The sequence below is a fragment of the Pyrgilauda ruficollis genome, unplaced genomic scaffold, assembly GCF_017590135.1.
Source record: "Pyrgilauda ruficollis isolate IOZ18807 unplaced genomic scaffold, ASM1759013v1 scaffold174, whole genome shotgun sequence".
In the NCBI taxonomy this organism is placed as follows: domain Eukaryota; kingdom Metazoa; phylum Chordata; class Aves; order Passeriformes; family Passeridae; genus Pyrgilauda; species Pyrgilauda ruficollis.
In genome coordinates, this window is record NW_024516320.1 from 44743 (window position 1) to 63604 (window position 18862).

Genomic DNA, 18862 nt, shown 5'->3' on the forward strand with positions numbered 1-18862 from the left:
ACATGAATCAGCTTGCTTGTCTTTCAGAAATTCTTGAGCAATATTGGGTGTATTGGTACAACGGTTCATTTTTGATTTCTGAGATGAAATTTTAAATTTACTTATATATAATATGCTTGGTTCTCTGCTCATTAACACCAAATATAGTGGTGTTGATCATGATTAGTATTTTGTGGAAATACAAAATTGTCCTCTCTGTTTATTACAGTTTTAGCTTATCATTACTGTAGAGGTATATCCAGTACTGTTTGTACCCTCACAAGAATGCTGTGTTGTCCAGAGTACCCTAAAACCTTGTTCCAGTCACAAATGAAAATTTTGATGAGAATGTGTCAAAATATGCGGTACATTGCTTGTAAAATCTTGTCTGAGTCTTAGAAAATTGCCAGGGAAAAAATATTTGATCTGCAGAATATTCTGATGCAGGGGACTATGCTAAGCGCAGAGGTAGAATAAGAAAAATGGGAACATGTAAATGTAATTAATATGTTCAGACCTGCAGTCCTCAAGAATGAGTTCTTAACACTTTTCTTGGAAGCAATAGAAGGTACCTGGAAAATATAGGGGAACTGTGAACTGCAAGGAAGGAACCTGCTACACTGGAGTAGTTCTGATTATCAGCATTAAAAGTCATTTAAAAAGCTTGGTTTACCAGAGCTCAATTTATGGATTCCACTACATTTTCTTCCCAAATAAAAGAAACAAGAAAATATTTACTTGACCTTTCTACATCACTCAAATTCAGTTAGGCAGTGCAAACTGATCAAATCCTACTTTTCTTGTTATTCCTTGTTGTTTTGTCTTGCAAATACTGAAATGTAGTTACCATCCAGTTCTTTACTGACCAACCTAGCCCTCCTGTGACAGGGCAGCCTTTGATAATGTAGCAGTTTTAATTGTTTTTTTACCGGTGGGTGTGTTTACTGTCATGTTGTTATCTTCATAATTCATTATCTGTATGTCTGTGATCATCACCTTGTTGTAAACGGTAAATATTTAATGAGTTGTGGCTGCATCATAAGGCAGTTTCCAGATTTAACTTGAAGCAATACCATTCACAATTCAGCTAAGCAAAAAAGCAGAATTTGATCTCAAATCTTAGAATGTCTGATTTTCCCAACTAATTGCATGATTTTTAAACTTAATTTTTGTAAGATCATATATTTGCATATCTTTGGTGTCTCAAGATGGAGATGTTTGTCAGCAGAGTTAATGTAAACTTGTGTATCTCAGTATCAAAAAACACTAACAGTTTGACTAGTGTAGTTGGATACTCCCAATAAAGAATTCTGGAGCAATTAAATTTCTGAATCTGTGGAACATAGGGGGTTAATTCAGTAATTTTGAAGTTGCAGTTCACATTCCATTTTTGAGTTTGCATATGTCACATTGTTGTCTATACTTGTCAGGTAGCACTGTTTGCTGTCATCATTTCATCTACTTGATGCTTCTTTAAGGAGTGTCTATAATGTCACAGTTCAGAAGAAATATGAAGAACATATGTACCTTAGTTATCTAGCATCTAGAGTTTGTTTAAAATCAGACCTGATTTTCTTTTTATCGCTTTCTTTTAATCTTTGAATTACTTTTGTTTGTTTGTATTTAATAATTGTACTATTTTTTCAGGTCTGTTGTATATTATTGAAACCCAGAAAGTTCTTGACCTCAAAATAAACCTCATGGCTTCATACATCATTGTTCCACAAAAAGGATTCTATGATCATACATCAAATTTACTACTTCTGGATCTTGGTAGTTTTAAAGTATGTATTTACGTAATGCAGTAATTTACCGAAAATAGTAATTCAGCTTTTTACCTGATATACAGTTTCTTAATTTGTGTTTTATGGTAGTGAAGAGTGCCGTAGTTCTTACTCATACAAGAGTAAGAGTAGCTCTTGCAGTTTATTTATTAGCTATTTATTTTAAAGTGCTTTCTAGTCAAGGTAAAAGTTACTGAAATCTTCTCAGTGGATTCATTCAGTGCAAAAGAAAATTGCTAGAAAATACTCCTTCCCTAGTGTGAAACTACTGTTGAGACTTTGGACTTTTACGTGGAAAATGTCTAGTTATTTTCTACATTGCCTTACAATATAAAATAGTGAACTTCTTTGTTACATGATTAAATGGTGTTCTTATTTTTCATATTACTATTACTTACCCTTCAATCACTGAATTTACTTTAAAACAAGAAAAGTAAACGTACTGGCAATTTTTAAGATAATTTGGATGAGATTAGAGGTATGTTTGAGATAATGTTTTATCTTTTTGACTTTTCCTTTGAATGAGGTTTGTAAAATTATAATTTATCACTATAAAAAAGAAAGACTTTGAATAGAAGTCTATAAAAAATAGGAGAGACTTTGTCCGTATTATTAACAGTCTTCTTCTTACTCACTGATGAACTTGTGTTCTTCAGGATAAATGATCTTACATGTGTACAGGCAATTTACTTTTTATTTACTTGTATTCTGGGTAAAATTGGTTCTGCCACTTACTATCTGTTTAGGTTGCTGTCTTTTTTAGCAAAAACTTGTTTCAAATCCTGGAATCTTGCTAATGAGAGTTAGTTTGCTGTGTAATTTCCACATGATTACTTTCTGAACATGTGATTTCAGTTTGAATTATAGAATGCTTTGGCTTGGAAGACACCTTTAAAGGTCATTGAGTTTAACCTCCCTGCAATGAGCAGAGACATCTTTAACTAGATCAGGTTCCTCAGCCACCTGTCCATCCTGACCTTGAATGTTCCCAGGGATGGGCATCCACCTCCTCTCTGGGCAACTCATGCCAGTGTCCTGCCACTTTCATTTTAAGAAAATTCCTTATATCTAGTCTATACCTACTCTTAGTTTTAAAGTGTTATCCCTTGACTTGTCAGCAGAAGTGCTGGTAAAGTCTGTTACCATCTTTCTTTTTGGCCCACTTTAAATACTGAAAGGCTGCTGAAAATCTCCCCAGAGCCTTCTCTTCTTCAGGCTGAACAGCACCAACTCTCTCTGCGTTTTTCTTAGAGGAGATGTGTTCTGTCCCTCTGATCACTTTTATGGGTCTTCTGTGGACCTGGTCCCACAGCTTGCAGTACTCCAAGTGAGGAGCAGAGTAGAGGGCAGAATCCCCTCCCTTGCCCTGCTGGCTACACTGCTTTGGATGCAGCCCAGGATATCTTTGGCTTCCTGGGCTGTGAGTGCACAGCTTTTCATCCACCAGCACTCCCAGGCCCTACTCCATAGAGCAACTCACAATCCCATTGTCAGCCTATATTGATCACAGAACTACTGAATCACTTAGATTGGAAAAGACCTTCAGAATCCTTGAGTCCAACCATTAACTCAGTACTGCCAAGTCCACCATTAAATTATGTCCCTAAGTGCCATATCTATATGGCTTCTAAATTCCTCTGGGTTCACTGACTCAACCATGTCTCTGGGCAGCCTGTTCCAGTGCATGGTAACCCTTTCAGTGAAGAAATATTTCCTAATTTCTGTTCTAAACCATCTCTGGTACAACTTGAGGCTGTTTCTAGATGTTCAGTTGCTTGTTTCTTGGGGTTAAGAGGCTAACTCCTGACCTGCATCCTCAAGAGCTAGAGACTCCTTTTGGGTAGTTTTAAGGTAAGGGCCTCACTCTGTCTCCTTTTCTCCAGACTAAGGAACCCCAGCTCCCTTGGCTACTTCTCACAGGATTTGTACTCCAGATCCATCCCCAGCTCTGTTGCCCTTCTCTGGACATATTGCAGCACCCCAGTGTCTTTGTTGCTGTGAGGAACCCCAAATAAAGTATAGTATTCAAGCTGCAGCCTCACCAGTGCCAAGTACAGGGGGATAATCCCTTCCTTTGTTTTGCTGGCCACACTATTGCTTTTGGCCACCTGGGCACTCAGTGGCTCTCATTCAGATGGCTGTCAATCAACTTGACCTGCTGCTCTCCTCCCTGAGCTATGTCACTAAGCAGAAGGATTCTCTACTTGGACATGCCTCCCACAGGTGTGCTCATTACTGCTGTCTGGTGTTAGCATAAGAGTCAGGCACATCATGCAGCCTGGCACCTGGGTGGCAGCATGTTCCCATCAGAGCTCTGATCAGGTGCATCAGGTGCTTTGGTAATGGGCTGCTCCAGTCCACCTGCAGGTCATGTTTAAAAAGAATGTGTTGGATTGCTTCAGAAAGTAGAATTAGTGAAGAAGCTTGCTCTGTAGATACTAGAAATTATGTGATCTGGTTGCAAATCCAAGTTATTTCAGTGACAGATAATTTCACCAGCTCTTCTAAGTATTGGTCATTTGTAGGCAGTTTGTAGGGTTGGCTTTTTGTAGCTGTTTGTGTGCTTGAGACAGCCTCCTGGATCTAGTCATAGATCTAATAGCCCACTTCCTTTTCCACCCATACAAGATTACTCTTGGAAGCATTACTCAGAAGAACACATTTCAGAATCAGACTTCAGTGTGTGTGACATCTTTTTCCTGAAGTGGATGAGTAATTTTTGTAGTGAATGTGACTACTAGATTAGTTCCTCTGATTTAATAGAATTTAGAAATACCATAAGAGAAAATTTAGTTGCCTCTCAGGATATGATTAGTAATTCTGTATTCACTTCGAGTGACATATGCTTAAGTGAGAGGTGGGTCATTTGTTGAATGAGTATGTTTAACACAAAACAAATAATCTTTTCCCTTCAGTTGCATACAGGAAAAGATCAAGCCCCAGAAGGAAAAATAGCATGTAAAATTAAAACTGTGTGTCAGTAGATAAATAGGGTTATTAATTTAGTAATTCTGAATTTACATCTCCAAGTTATTTTTAACATAAAAGTTACAATGGACTTAGAGCCCAGCAGTACTGAAAAATAAATGCTGTGTCTTAGATGCTAGTTTTTAAACCTCTTTTAGTTCTTTTGAAGATTACCTGGTTTGACAAAACCAAATATGAATCCAAAATTATTAGGCATATAAGGATGAGGATAGACACATTTCATCAGAGATGAACATCAGGGAGGGCACGTACAAATGTGAAATACCAAAGAACTATGAGTGTCCCAAAGCTGAATCAGAGGAATATTAACTGATATTAAAGGAAAGACATTAATGATGAACAGTCCAGATCATCTTTTCCCCTTTAATGTGTTGCAACTGAATTTAACAGAGTTCAGAAATACTTTTCACATGTATAAGTTGTTCAATGCAGTAATATTTTATATATAAAAATTCTGAATTATTATTCTACTGCTTAAAAAGGTAATTGAGACTTTATACTTTGGAGTATAAGCCACTTATTAAGGAAAAATTATTCTGTACATAGTATATAATATATTTTAATTTGCTTTTTGTTTCTTTCTTTGAGGAAGAAATGGTGTTAATACTCTGTTTTTTGTTTTGGTGCGGCCTAGAAATTTTAGATATTTGTCGTGCTTTTTTAGATAGTTGTAAGACTGTTACCCATAGTGAGGACTGAATCATTTGTTGTGGTGGGAGCAAGTATTTGTAGAATTAGTGCCTTGAATATTTCTGAAATTGATTTATGCTTTTTTTTAACATATTTTAAGATGGCAAGCAAAAGTCGTTCTGATTTATCAGAAATCAAAGTAGGACAAACCTCTATTGAAGATATAATGTCCAGAGCTTATGACAGTTTTGATGTCCAGCTCAGTAGCATGCAGTTACTATACAGCAAGCATGGTAAGTATTCATGAAAGTAATTTTTCTTTATATGACTAAATACAATGTGATGGTGGTTGTGCCTCATATTTTTAGCTGAAGCAGAGGAGAATATTTTGAAATGTACTTCTTCAAACATAAGTGTTCTAAATTCAGTGTTATGAACATGTGATGAATTTCCAAAACATACCTTTAGGACTTCAGTTCCAATCTTAGCAAATTCATGATAAAATTCCTTTTGTTGAAGGATTTTTTGATTTGTTGCGTAGAGCGTGTAAGACAGTAATTACTTTGTTTATGGTATTTTCATTCAATGACTTTGGTTTTCTCCCAATTTAAAGCAGAATCCACAAGTAGTTGTAGGTTTGATCATTTTTTTGAGGGTAAAGAAAAGATGAGAATTGAACTACTTCAGTAAGGTGTCAAAGGAAACTAGTATTTTGGGAACTAGCAACATAGAGTCAATCATAATCAGACAAGTCTTAGTAATTCAATTCTTAATCCTTTGGATTTAATTCAGTTTAATCATTTAACTCTTCTGGGTTGAATCCAGAGCCTAAACTCCCACTACCATGCATGTTAAGAATTGGGTCCTTAGAATTCTACCCCATGGATGCTGTAGCTGCAAAGATGAGAATAGGAGAAATTATTAATTAGTCTTGTATGTGTGAAGTTCAGATCCTGTATAAATACATCTGTTGATAGAACTGTAAAAGAGATCGTGGCACCTGAATTTTTAGGAATATGTACTAATATCAGATACTTGAATACTGTGATGTGTACTGAGAAGGAATCTCTTTGAGTGGTTAAAGTAGGTTTTCTCTGCTCTTCTAGATGAGAACTGGCGAGAAGCTCGGAAGCTGAAAAACTCATCTCAGTGCATCTTGCAGCCCTTGGATGTAAAACTGGAATTTAGCAGGGCTATGGTTGTTACAGATGCAAGAATGCCCAGGTATGTATTTTTCCCAATTTTGAAATTTTGTGGTAAATGACTTTTTTGAGGGGAAAAAGAGGAAAAAAATAAGGATCTGGTTATACCTGTGCACTTTTGCATTGGCTGTATTTAAATATTGAAAGTAAAATACATTTATCTAGAAAAATGGAAAGTAAATTAAAATAAGTTTTCAGATATCAAAAAGGTGATAGAATGTTATAGTAGTACGCTTAACATATTTGAAGATTTTTATTAAAAATATTACTGCCTCTTCTAATTCAGTCTTCCTAATAGCTACATTTCAGTTCTCATTGAAAATACCAAGGAGCTAAAAATCTGAATTTAAAATTAGTTCTATATATTAAAAAAAAATATTTTGAAAAGTAATGTGCTGTCATACCGCCTCTCTTTAACTTGGCTTATTGCTCTAGCTAGTTTATCTGCTATGGAAACAGCTCTTAATGCCTTGAGTTTGCACTTAGGGTTGTTTTGCAAAATCTTGTTAGTTATGGAAATTGTGCCAGTCAGAAGAAAATAAGTAGTACTGTTAATAATGATCAGTGATTGCATGATATAATGCTGCCACCTTCTGGAAACCTGGGATGTCAGATTCTGAATTTTGATGCTTACAAAACATCTTAATGTTTTCCCTCCTTACTTTTTCTCTAGTGAAGAAGGTCAGATAAAGGGAATGCAATTCACAGGAATCTTTTTATGTTAGAAAGTGTGATTACATTTCTATGGTCATATAATAGAATGACATAATTTTGATGTAGGTTTGTAATTCACATCCTTCAAGAATTTCACTGGTATAACCTGGATTACGAAGTGTGTTTTCTTAATGACTACACGCGTTGCAGTATTGCAATGCTACCTGTCTAACTATCTTGGCTACCAGGTGTGCTTTGGCAGTTAATGTGTCCAACTGATTCTGGAAAGTTTCTGTATAATATTTCTCTATATCGCATTGGGCACAAATGATAAAGGTTAACTGTAGCTTTTGTGTCAGCAAGAATCCCCTAAACTGTAAATTTTAGTATAGTTGAATAGTGTTGAATATATAGTTTAGTTGAATATTATGCTCAAATCAGTTACCTATATATATATATATATATATATATATAGTTACATATATATATATATATGTATTTTTAGTGTACATGTATCCATTCCTTTATATTTCAGTTTTTATAAGCATACTGTCATGTAAACCCAATATTATATTTTTTCCAGAGTTTTAAAATTAATATTGAGAACTACCTGCATAGAACAGCATAGTTCTGTTGAGAAAAATTAGTGGAAAGATGTTACTTTTGCAGCAAAACCTACTACCAGAAATGTTTTATGTAGTAGATAGATGTTTACAAATTAGTTTCTTAGTTTGGAAGGCCCCTGTTTTACATTTAGTCATCTGAAAAGCAGATGATTGGGTGACTCTGTTTTTGATTCTTTGATTGTCTTTCAGTGACCTTTGAACTCATTTGAATTCCTTGCAATTTTGTTCTTCAAAACAGTAATGATTTTACTAGGCTTTGTCCTGACTTTTTTTAGAAAGGCACATTTCTGTATTGCTACCTTGAGGAGAATACTAATTTAGGTAATTTTGATAATGACTACTGTATCAAAGGATTTTCACTGTTCATCTGTGTTTTCATCTGTTCATACTTCCTAATCATTAAAATGGACTTTCATTCTGGTTGGATATGAATATCTGCATTTCTTTCATTTCTGGTAATAGGATGCTCCTTATAGTTTCGGTTACTTGAAATTTGGAAGCACTAATACGCTTCTGTAGTTTTACAGCCTGTGTAAGGTTTTGTATTTTTTTTATGTTGTTTTGTCCTGTTGTATGGTTCCTCCATTTTCTGGAAGAGGTGTCTGAGAGTCTGTCATATGGTTTTTGAGGGTGTATGAAGGATAGCAATGTTAAGAGTATCCTATATAATAGCATTCGTTATAACACAATAAAAATTCCAATGTGAAGAAATGTACCAATTTGCATCTTTGATGGTGGCATTCTTTTAACATTTCTTTCTTTTTAAAAACACAACCAGACTGAACTTGAAGGAAGTTTCTGCACAGATTTCCTCATAAATTGAAGCACTTAGCTTCTCCACACCTCAGTCTCTACAAATGAGGCATAATTGATTCTCCATACTTTTAAGGTTTTCCAAACCTTAAAAGCTTTTGTTTAAAGAGCAGTGTAGAGAGCCCAGATTATTTGCAGTTGTCTGCTTTGTATCTGCTGAGTGCCTTCCTTCTAACTGTATGGGCTGTCTGTTGTACAAACACGAAAAAGTCTTGAAAATGTACACAAATTTTTGTTGAGAGGTTTAAGTGCAACAAACGTGAGAATTGCTACTATATATTTAATTGCTATTGTTTTCCAACCACCGAGGAGCGCAGTAGACAGAGAGGTCCTTCAAACCTGGTAGTTACACATCTACCTTAACCCTCTCCATAATAATGAAAGAAAAAAAAGGAAGAGTCTAAATCTCTCTCTGGTAGAACTGAAATTAAGAATTAGAATAGTAGTTGAGAATTAATCCTGTAAGTTTAAGGATGTGAAGAAATTAATAAACTGAAGAAAACTAGTTACTGCCATAGTTTAATGTGTACAATTGTGTGCTTCCTTAAGTGTCAGAAACTGTTTTTTCAGATACTCTCATAGTATCAAGTTTAGCTGAGATGGGTTGAAAATATGGAGCTTTTTTTTCTCACATCTTCTTCAGTCTTACATTTTATGTCACTTTGAAGACTCAGGTGTGAGTTAAGCACCTCAAAAGAGTAAGGAAGTAGCTTGTCTTGTTCCTTACACACTATGCATTAAGCATCTGGTGCTCCCTGTTACCTGTTGAACAGACCTCTTTATCTGTTCTAACTAGAAGTTGTAATAAAAACACAGTATGTTCTTTGAGCAAGTTTTCTGCTTGCTTCTGTTACACTCACTTCTATGAAAAACAAGTAGTGTTTTAAATCTTCAAAATCTCAGTGTACATGTTTGATGTGATTCTACTTCTTTTTTGGCCAAATCCTATTCTATTACACTTAAAATATGTTTTACTGTTTTCATTTTTAAAGATGGTTATTTTATTCTTTTATACCCTATATTGCTATATGTTTATTCCTTTATTAAATATCTAGATTACTGCTATAGTCCGATTAACTAGGAAGCATTTTGTATTCTTTTTTTGATGTTTTGAGCCCTAAACATTCATATGCAAAAAAACGCCTCCACCTTTTCTTTTGTAAAATATTTTGTAAAAGCTCAGTTATGTGATTTATTGTAAGTAATTAAATTAAGTGCATGAACACGAGGGAACAGTTTCTGATTGTAAGGAAACTATGTCTTATGTAACCAAACTGGAAGTGGTTATTAGTACTATTTGTAGTCCTGTTCCACAAGACTTTGTAGTAAATGGAATACAAGTTACGCTATTAAATTGATAGTTGCTGATCAAGTAACTTTTCTGTGTGGAACAGAAGGGTTACATATATATATATGTATATATATACACACACACATATGTATATATACACAATACATGCTGTGGTTAGATGAAGAATTTTCAGACCCAGAAGACTTTCATGTTTTTCAGAAAAATAATGTGAAATTTGATTGAAATAATTTTAAGATTAATTAACTGTGGAACTTTTGACTTTGGTTCTTTAAAAACAGGTTCAAACTGTCAGGGCAGTTGCCTTTACTTTCTATCCAAATATCAGATCAGAAGGTGACAAGTATCTTGGAGCTAATTGAGAGCATTCCTAAGCCAGAAAGTGCACCTGCTACCAGTTCTCCTCCAAAAATGACCGAGGTAAGATTTTTAGAAGAGATTGCATTAAAAACTATCAGAAAAATACCTTCTTGATATTAGCATTCTAGTTTTGAAAGGTTCGCAAGAAAGTGAGGGACAAGCATTGACTTAGTGCCTCTTGAAAAAGTTAGCTTTTTCTCTAAAGCTGTAGAAAATTTTCTTGCCGCTTAGTTAGTTTGTTGTCAACTTTGGCCAATAATTATGAAATAGTTGTCAAGTGTTTGGGTTCAAAATAGAATCCCTCAGAGTTTTACTACTGTGAGAATTAATTTGTAGTTCATAGTAATCTTGACTAATAAGCATACTCAGTTTTATTGAGGATTAGTTTTATTGTACCTTCAAATTTACAAATGTATCATAATGCTGCAGAATTTGGGTTCAGCTGTTTTGTGTAGTGAAGAAAACATTAAAATGCTGGAATTTTTGAAGTTCAAGTATTATGTCATGTTAGATGAGAATTTCAAAAGCCAAGCAAAAAAACACTATCTGTTTCATAAACAATGCCTCCCTCAAAAAAGTAGCAGGTTTTTTTCAGCTGACCTCAGTGCTTTTCCCCTTTCAAGTCCTTTATACAATGTAGCTCCTACAATGTAGGGGTGAAAGTTTTTCCTTGCTCTTGTATCAATTAGGGGTTTGGGGAGTGGTTCTTGCTCTTTCACCACCCCGTTTCCTTGGTGAAAATGGTTTGGGTCACTGTTTTATACCTTCTTCAGTGCAGAAGTTTGTCCTCTTCTTATTTTTCCTGAAAATTATGTTTCACCTTTTGAGCTGTTCTTAACAAAATTAGGAAATTAACTCACAGTTACTAATTTTTGACATGAGTAGTCCTTGTGATCTGGCTGTGTTTTATGTATGTGTAAACCAGTCCTATTATTAGAATGTATGTGAACTCTTTTAAAAGTCAAAGACAAAATTTGGCTCTCCATTTTCCTGTCATTTGTAAATACTTCTAACAATCTGTTATTTAGTAACTCATGAACTTGATTCTGCAGGAATAGTGCTCATCTTTGTATTTGGGTTTTTTTTAGATTATTTCATAGTTATCTTTCCATCTTTGTACAAATTATTCTGCACTGTTCTGGAAAGCTGTTACTCCAGTTTGGTATTTTCTGTGGGTTATATTAGCAAAATATTTATTAACAATAAATTAGACATGCATACCTATTGAAAGTATATCTACAGTGAAGAGTGTTTTTCTTCATGTGGTTCTTGTCATCTCTTTAGTGGTGCCATTAAAATTTTAGCTAGTTCTGACTTCTTTCACTCTTCACGTACTAGTAGTTTAGCCAGCCAAAGCCACCTTAGTCTCTGTTGTTTTGTGCAACTAATCACAGAGTAACTTTTTTGAGGGTAGGTATTGGGACTTTAATTTTACATAAATAGAATTTGCATGTATAAGATGCACATTGTCCTGTGCTTTATAGCACTGACTAACTTGAATTTAATTATAGAATTTAACTGTTAAGTCTGAGGTATTTTAAGAGGCCTTGAAGTAGTTAGTATTGCCTGTACATTAGTTGTGATATACAGTGGGTGAGGTGAGGAAAGACGGTGGACCAAGTATAAATATATTTATATGTGAATCCATATCAAAACTTAGGCTTAAACCTGTCTGCTCAAGCTTCCATTTACTTCAGAACATGACAGACTTTAATTGCTGGTATTAAATTCAGTTAATTTGAGCGGATTTTGTGCATTGATTGTGGCAGGTATACTACCATGCTTTCATCCTTACAGCTGTAATTCTTCTGAACTTTGTTAACATCTCATCATTTCTGGACTGAAAAGAATGTGAAATCCTTTTTCAGAGTGCTGTTTTCTTCTTTATGTTCTGAGTTAGTGGTGGAAGTGTTCTTGAGCTGTGAAAACAGAATGTTTTTTGGAACAGATCCTTCTACATTTTTGTGCTCAGCATTTTAGTCCAAGAAGACACTTGACTGTATACTCTATTTTTCGTGATTTGGTACTATGAAGTCAAATTTCAGTTTTTTCTCATTGTTTTCATAGAATGTGGAAGTGTTACAGATGAGACATTTTCACATATTTCTTAAATACTTTGTCTATTTATTACTTGTAGACAAGAATATATTCAATAAAGTCAGATTACGTAGGCTGGAGACTAAGAGAGATGTGAGAATGTTGAGAGTGAGGTGAAAAATGTAGCCTTGGAAACAGTATTCAAGATGAGTGTTTCTTGTTGCCATAATGTATAGATTTGATACTGTGATGTTGTGAATAATTGTCTGAGCTTTGAAAGATGCAGTAACAAGGGAGAGGAGAAGGTGTGGTGGTGCAGGGAAAGAGCTGTTGTATACCGTGCAGTCCAGAGCCAAAGGCACTCAAGAAAGGGCACACAGTGCACAGTTCTCTTATTTTGATACTCTGTGCAAGGCACATGTATAATACATGTGCATGTAGAACTTGCAGGTGAGAATTCTTTACAAACTCAGATTGCTGAGATTGCTTTCTGAGACTTGATGTTAACTAAATCATTTGGATACCTTTACTAAGAGCATTTAATTCTGTCATATATGAAACCATGTGGAGTGGAGGATTCCTGTTCTAGAGTGCACTCTAGTGGCATTCCACATATTTTCAAAAGCTGCTGCTTCTACCTATTTTAGGCCTCATTTCTCCCCATGCTTATAATTTTAGTGATGTGTTTAATTTTACTGAATTGCACCTAAGCTAAGCTTCCCTAAGTTGTAAAACTTGGATACAACATATATGCATGCAATAGCATAACCAATAAATACAAGAAAAAATTTTATATCTCCTGTTTCAGGCTACGCTGTCCCCTGTGCTTTCAGCACCACATCTATCTCAAGGCGTGTATCCTGTTTTGGATCTTCATTCATTTGCTGAGTCAGGTAGTATAATCTATTTTAAAGTCTTGCTTAAGAAGTGGATCAAGTCAAGAAGTTTTTGAGTTCTTTGAATTAATTTATTATTCTTGCTGTAAGCAAGGATATGGGGCTTTGTTTCAAGTTCTTGAGGGCTGAGTAGTGTTATATTCTGTTTAGGTTATAATTCATACTGTACAAACTACTTGAGTATTTTCTCATAGCAATAAAATTCTGTATGCTTGTTTTTGTCATTCCCTTCCTGAGGTATAGCGGGAACATTTGTTTGGTATGGTGGGTTTGGTTTTGTAAGCATGTTATTGTAAATCTGTATTCAGGCATTTGAACTAATAAGAAATTTTTAGCTGTAGCATATATTTAGTCCACTGATGATGGTTTTAATTATTTTCTTATGGTGAAGGATTTCTGTTTAGGTGGATTTGTTTAAATTACAAGGTAGGGAAATTATGACCATTAGAAACTACTGTGTTTTTATAAACAAACATTTTGACTTGTGCTGGATAAAGCAGAAGATGGGGTGTGGGAGAGCCAGTTGTGTTCAATACTGCCTTGTTGTTCAAAACAGCTCAGCTAGAGCCTAACATTTCATCTAGTAGTTGCATTAGAAAAATAATCAAATATATCAGTGTTATTTCAGTATCAGTCATGTTTGTGATGCCGAAACACTCAACTGGAGAAACAGACTACTACTCTTGTTTCAAGTTAATGATTTTTGTGGTTAGCAAACACTAGCAAAATTATCAGCAAAGTTATTATGTCTATTGCATAGCTTTAAATTCAGTGTGTATGTAGTATGTGTAAAAATATGTATTCGTGTATCTTCATCTGTTCTTATATAAACTCCTTTAAGTGTCCAAAGTTAGGGTAGAATGGCTTTCAGATCTTAAAAACTATGCTGAAGTGAGAATGCATGCTGGCAACAAGTAATTTGAGAAAGTAATAGCTAAATTTAGGTTTGAATCAAGCCTGATTTTTAATCTATACTATACATACAGCCATACAGTCCTTTTAAGTGATTTATGTTAGTTCTCTGTCTTCACACTCCAAAATCTCAGGGCTGCTTTCAAGCTTTACAAAATACTTCATGTAATTTGTTGAGTTTTTTAAGAAGGATATTCCTTCCACAGTTACCTTGTACTTCAGTGTTTATGGTTTTTAGGTGAAGAAGACCTTCACAAGACAGTGCAATCTATTTATCCTGGTTATATTTCTGCATTAATGTAAAGTAGATTAATAGCTTGATAGTTCTTAGAAGTCTCTCTGAAATGGGAGATCTACAGCAGCGAGAAATCCCAAGTAGTGTGGCTGATACTGAGGCCAAGGCTCCTGTACTGTCAGTAGCAGTCTGATGAGCAGACAAGTTAAGCTGTTAGGTCACACCAAAGAAAAGACAAAGCATTGATTGTGCTGTCTTTTGCAAAGCCAGAAGTAAGAAAATGCTGATGAAGGAATTAGCTAATGAGATCTGAAGTTGATGCCGACATGATGGAGGCAGCTGTAGGTGTGGTGTAAAGTTGTGGAGGAGGAATTGAGGTGGTTATGGAAATGGATTTTATTGTTAGTTGTCAGCTAGATAAGTTTTTATAGATGGATATGTAAAAACTCAGGTCATAATACTGTAAAATATTGGCTGTGTAAATTGCATATATAATGTTGTTGTGAATTAATCCTTAGAATCAGAAGAAGAATTTTATGATGCACTAAGCAGTCCTGTGGAAGATGTGCCATTTTTTGAAGTTTCATCCGATTCCCTCAAGCAGACTGTCAGTACAAGGCGAAAAAACCTACACAAACAGGAATCTCTGAAAAATATGACAGATTTCCAGCTAAAGTTTGAAGTAGCTGAGGTAAAATTACTTTTTAAAATTTCCGTGAAGCACAGCAGGGCTGTAATTTTTTTCCACATTTGTTGTGTTTATAATTCCATGTGTGCAGACATACTCATTCCCCATTTTTCCCTGAAACTATTATGCAGAGTTTTTTCCAAGTTGTAATTGTGCTTCTCTATCCTTGTCATCACTGAAGTGGTTTATCCACTTGATTTCCCACTCTGTCTCTGAGTTTTCTTTACTTATGTCTCAGAAATCACATTACATCTTTGTTTTAGCTAAATAAGTGCTTGTGGCATCTTTTTTCCAGATACTGCTGTGATCCATGGGAAAACTTCATTAATGTTTTATGTTGTAACAAGCACCTTATTTTTCTGTTCTAGTTTTTCCCAGATGCTGTCATCCACACATGTAAATCTGTAACACCTTCATTATGGAGAGTTTTCTGTGTTCTTACTGTTTCAGGCTTAGGAGGGGGAAATAGTATTTTATCCAAATGCTAGAACACTTGCTAAGTGTATCAGTTCTAGTAGAAGAGGTGACCTCTTAACACTATCATTAACTGTCATTAGATGATCATGACTATGGCACTGTTATTCCTGAACTCAGTGTATTTTACTTTACATTTATTTAAAAAATAATTCATGCTAATTCAGTTAACTTCACAAATTTTGTTTTATGCTAGGGCTTACAGAATGTCTTTAACACACCACAGCCAGCTTTTAGCATACTATATACTACACCTTTACTACAAATGAAACTGAAATGTACTGTTTATGTGATGACAGGAACTTATTTAGAACTACTAGTCTAAAATGAGGATGCCATGTTTTGCGTTATTTTCTAATGGCAACTAACTTAGAGTCTTTAAGAAAAAAATATTTTGGGAGTCTATTAGAAATCACCTCTGTTGTTCTCATAGTTTAAAATTGCTTACTGGGTTTTCTTTTGATTTTTCTTATTTGTAGACAGCATTACATAGAAAGGAAGAATACATATATTTGTTTGGTTGTCAAAATCGGATACAACAGCTCAGCTACCTATTTATTTAAAAACAGTATTGTCATGCATTGGTGAAAATGTAGTAAATCCTCTTGCCAGACATTCAGCTTGGGAATCTAACTCTTAGCGGGAGAGCTCAGAGAAATTCCCATGAAAGTAGTAAACACTTCATGCTGACTGAAAATCTAGTTTTGACTGTATTGAACATTGCTGAGTGCTGTACAGAATTTAAAAAAAAAAAAAAAATTAGTTCATGTAACTGTTACTGTGGTATTACATACATGCATGTTTGAAGTTTTTGTTATAATAACAGCAACCAGTACTGCTTGTTGAATTGTTTATTTCTCTTCAAGACATTTGCTGTATAGAATTAAATTATCAATACACAAATAGACATTAACGAATAAAATGTAAATATATTATATCCTGTATAAAAACTAAGCAGTTTTCATACTTGTTATAATCCCTTATTGGTTTTGGGTGTGTGTTTTGGTTCTTTTTTTAGGTCTTAATTAAATTATGCCGTCTTACTGGTGATACTGAGATGCCTGTGCTCCAGCTTGATATTTTGGGCTTAGGCACTGAACTTAAAATGAGAACATTTGACATGACCGGGAGTGCTTTCCTTCGTGAAATTGGTCTTCTGTGCCCAGAGTATATTGGTAAGTATTTATAATCTGGTCAAGGAATTTTTTCACAAATAACACTGTGAATTGGTCTTTAAAAACTCTGTAGGGCTTTTGTCAAATAAGGAAGATTTGCTTCCTAACTAAAATGCAGGGCTGAGGGCGAGTAAATCAGGAGCTCATCCATTTATTAGTGCTTTGGTAAATATGTTCTGGTGGTGATAATTGTAGAGATTGTAGATTGTAGATGTTTAACTATTTTATGTCTGCAAAAGAGGTTTTTTGATTAAGCAGCAATGACAGCTAGTAGCCTAGCTGGCCATTTATAGATAAAGAAGGTTTTAATAAGATAAATAATTTTCTGTATTCTCTGTTTTCTTGGTTTTTTTAGATGATAATGACAAGCCAGTTTACATAATTACTACATTGGATAATGTAGAAGATGATCTTCTCACTCTGGAGTATACAAAGGTTAGGAAAGAGTAGACTTTGATTTCGAATTGTAAGCCTGTCATAAACATCACTTTAATATGCACCAGAGGTTGAAGGTTTTTTCCTTACTTAGTGATATTTTTAACATCTTGAGTGTGATGTGCAAAGTCTGTCTGCTCCTTCAACAGAAAAACTTTTACATCTTAAGTTGTAGTGGATTTGAAAATAAGATTTTTTTAAATGGAATTTACAAACTTCTGATTTGTTTGTTTTATGTGCACTTCTGATGAAATAGACTGATATTAAGGGACCGGAACTGAAAACTGTCTGTCAGAATGTTCTACAAAAAATAAAGGTATGATAACTTCTTTTTAACATAATTTTCTCAGTTTGGGAGGAGAGGCATACTGGATAAACAAAAATTTTTCTTTTAGGTGAACTTTTCTTCTCTAGATGTTCATTTGCATACTGAAGCTCTGCTGAATGCTATGAACTATCTGAATAATCTTCTGCCTAAACAAGTAACAAAAGTTGTAGAAGAACCAGTCCATGAAAAAACAGAGGAGAAGAAGGATGTTCTTAAAAAATTAAGTGAGTTTCTTTATTATTTTTTCTTCCTTTCATTCCTCTCTCTTCACTTAAGAAATAAAACAAATGTACTTCCTATTTTTGCAAGCCTGTCAATGATGTTTGATATGAGAAATTTTGCTTTGAATTATGTGTATTTATAAGGTTGTATCCTTAGCCATGTGAAGTTTTCTGACATATTGGTCAAAGCATACATTTCCTGTGTATTGGAGGCACTAAGTCAGTGTAAATAGAAAAGCCATAAATTGTTGTCAGGTTTTTTATTGGTTTTTTTTTTTTTTTTCCTGATATGAATTAAGGCATTTGATGGCCTTGTGGTCAGTTATTACCTTATACTTGAGGAGCATTAACCTCTTGCTTGCTATGCAGTTCAAAGAGATACCAAAATAGTACATGTCCTCTTTGAAGAATGGTAACTTTTGTTATTTTTTTATTTCCCATAGCAACAAAAAAATCGAAGTGTGAAGATGTTATTGACCTCATTGTCTGTGCGGATTTATCATGTTTGCGTATTTTTATCAGAGAGAAAAACCATAGAATAGCTGAAATTCACATTGAAGGTAGGAACAAAACTTAAATCACAAACGCACAAAACTTTGTAACCATTATAGTGTATGGATTTTGTATGTCTTGTTTTTGAGGTCTGGATAGCCAAGTGATCATGAAGAAAGCAGCAACTGATGTGACTGCAAAATTGAAGAACATCAGTATTGTGGATTCTGATGAGAAAGCATTGTATAAAAAGGTAGGCATGTGCATGTATTGTTGATTTTTTTTTAATGGATGCTAAATTAAATTTACTTTTTAGACTCTGCTCTCTACTGTGACTTTTTTCAGTCATGTTTTATGTATTTGTTGGGAATAGTACTCTCTATATGATAGACTGATTTTGCACCCACAACCAGTAATTATTAGACTGACATTAATTTGTGCAGCTGTGATATTTAGCTGCTCATTGTGCCTCTTACATTGACTTTTGTGAAGAGAATTATTCAAGCTGAGATGTCAATTGAATATTTTCAGCTATTTAAATGGATTTTTAAAATTTGATTTTTTTTCATGTATTGTTGAGATACTTAAAGTAAAAACGTCTTGGTGGTGTGAGTACTACATTTT

The 18862-nt window shown here is 34.5% G+C and overlaps 1 protein-coding gene across 4 annotated transcripts in view; it reads left to right on the top strand.

Annotated features, from left to right (window-relative positions):
* VPS13A (vacuolar protein sorting 13 homolog A) overlaps positions 1 to 18862 on the top strand; it is a 106034-nt gene that overhangs the window by 25460 nt on the left and 61712 nt on the right. For all 4 annotated transcript variants that reach the window (XM_041464203.1, XM_041464204.1, XM_041464206.1 and 1 more), the window contains exons 20-31: positions 1627 to 1763; positions 5542 to 5674; positions 6488 to 6605; positions 10267 to 10405; positions 13191 to 13275; positions 14944 to 15116; positions 16606 to 16762; positions 17118 to 17197; positions 17454 to 17513; positions 17593 to 17749; positions 18190 to 18306; positions 18388 to 18491. In XM_041464203.1, the coding sequence (XP_041320137.1) occupies positions 1627 to 1763; positions 5542 to 5674; positions 6488 to 6605; positions 10267 to 10405; positions 13191 to 13275; positions 14944 to 15116; positions 16606 to 16762; positions 17118 to 17197; positions 17454 to 17513; positions 17593 to 17749; positions 18190 to 18306; positions 18388 to 18491 (1460 nt within the window). The remainder of the gene's footprint in view (positions 1 to 1626; positions 1764 to 5541; positions 5675 to 6487; positions 6606 to 10266; positions 10406 to 13190; positions 13276 to 14943; positions 15117 to 16605; positions 16763 to 17117; positions 17198 to 17453; positions 17514 to 17592; positions 17750 to 18189; positions 18307 to 18387; positions 18492 to 18862) is intronic.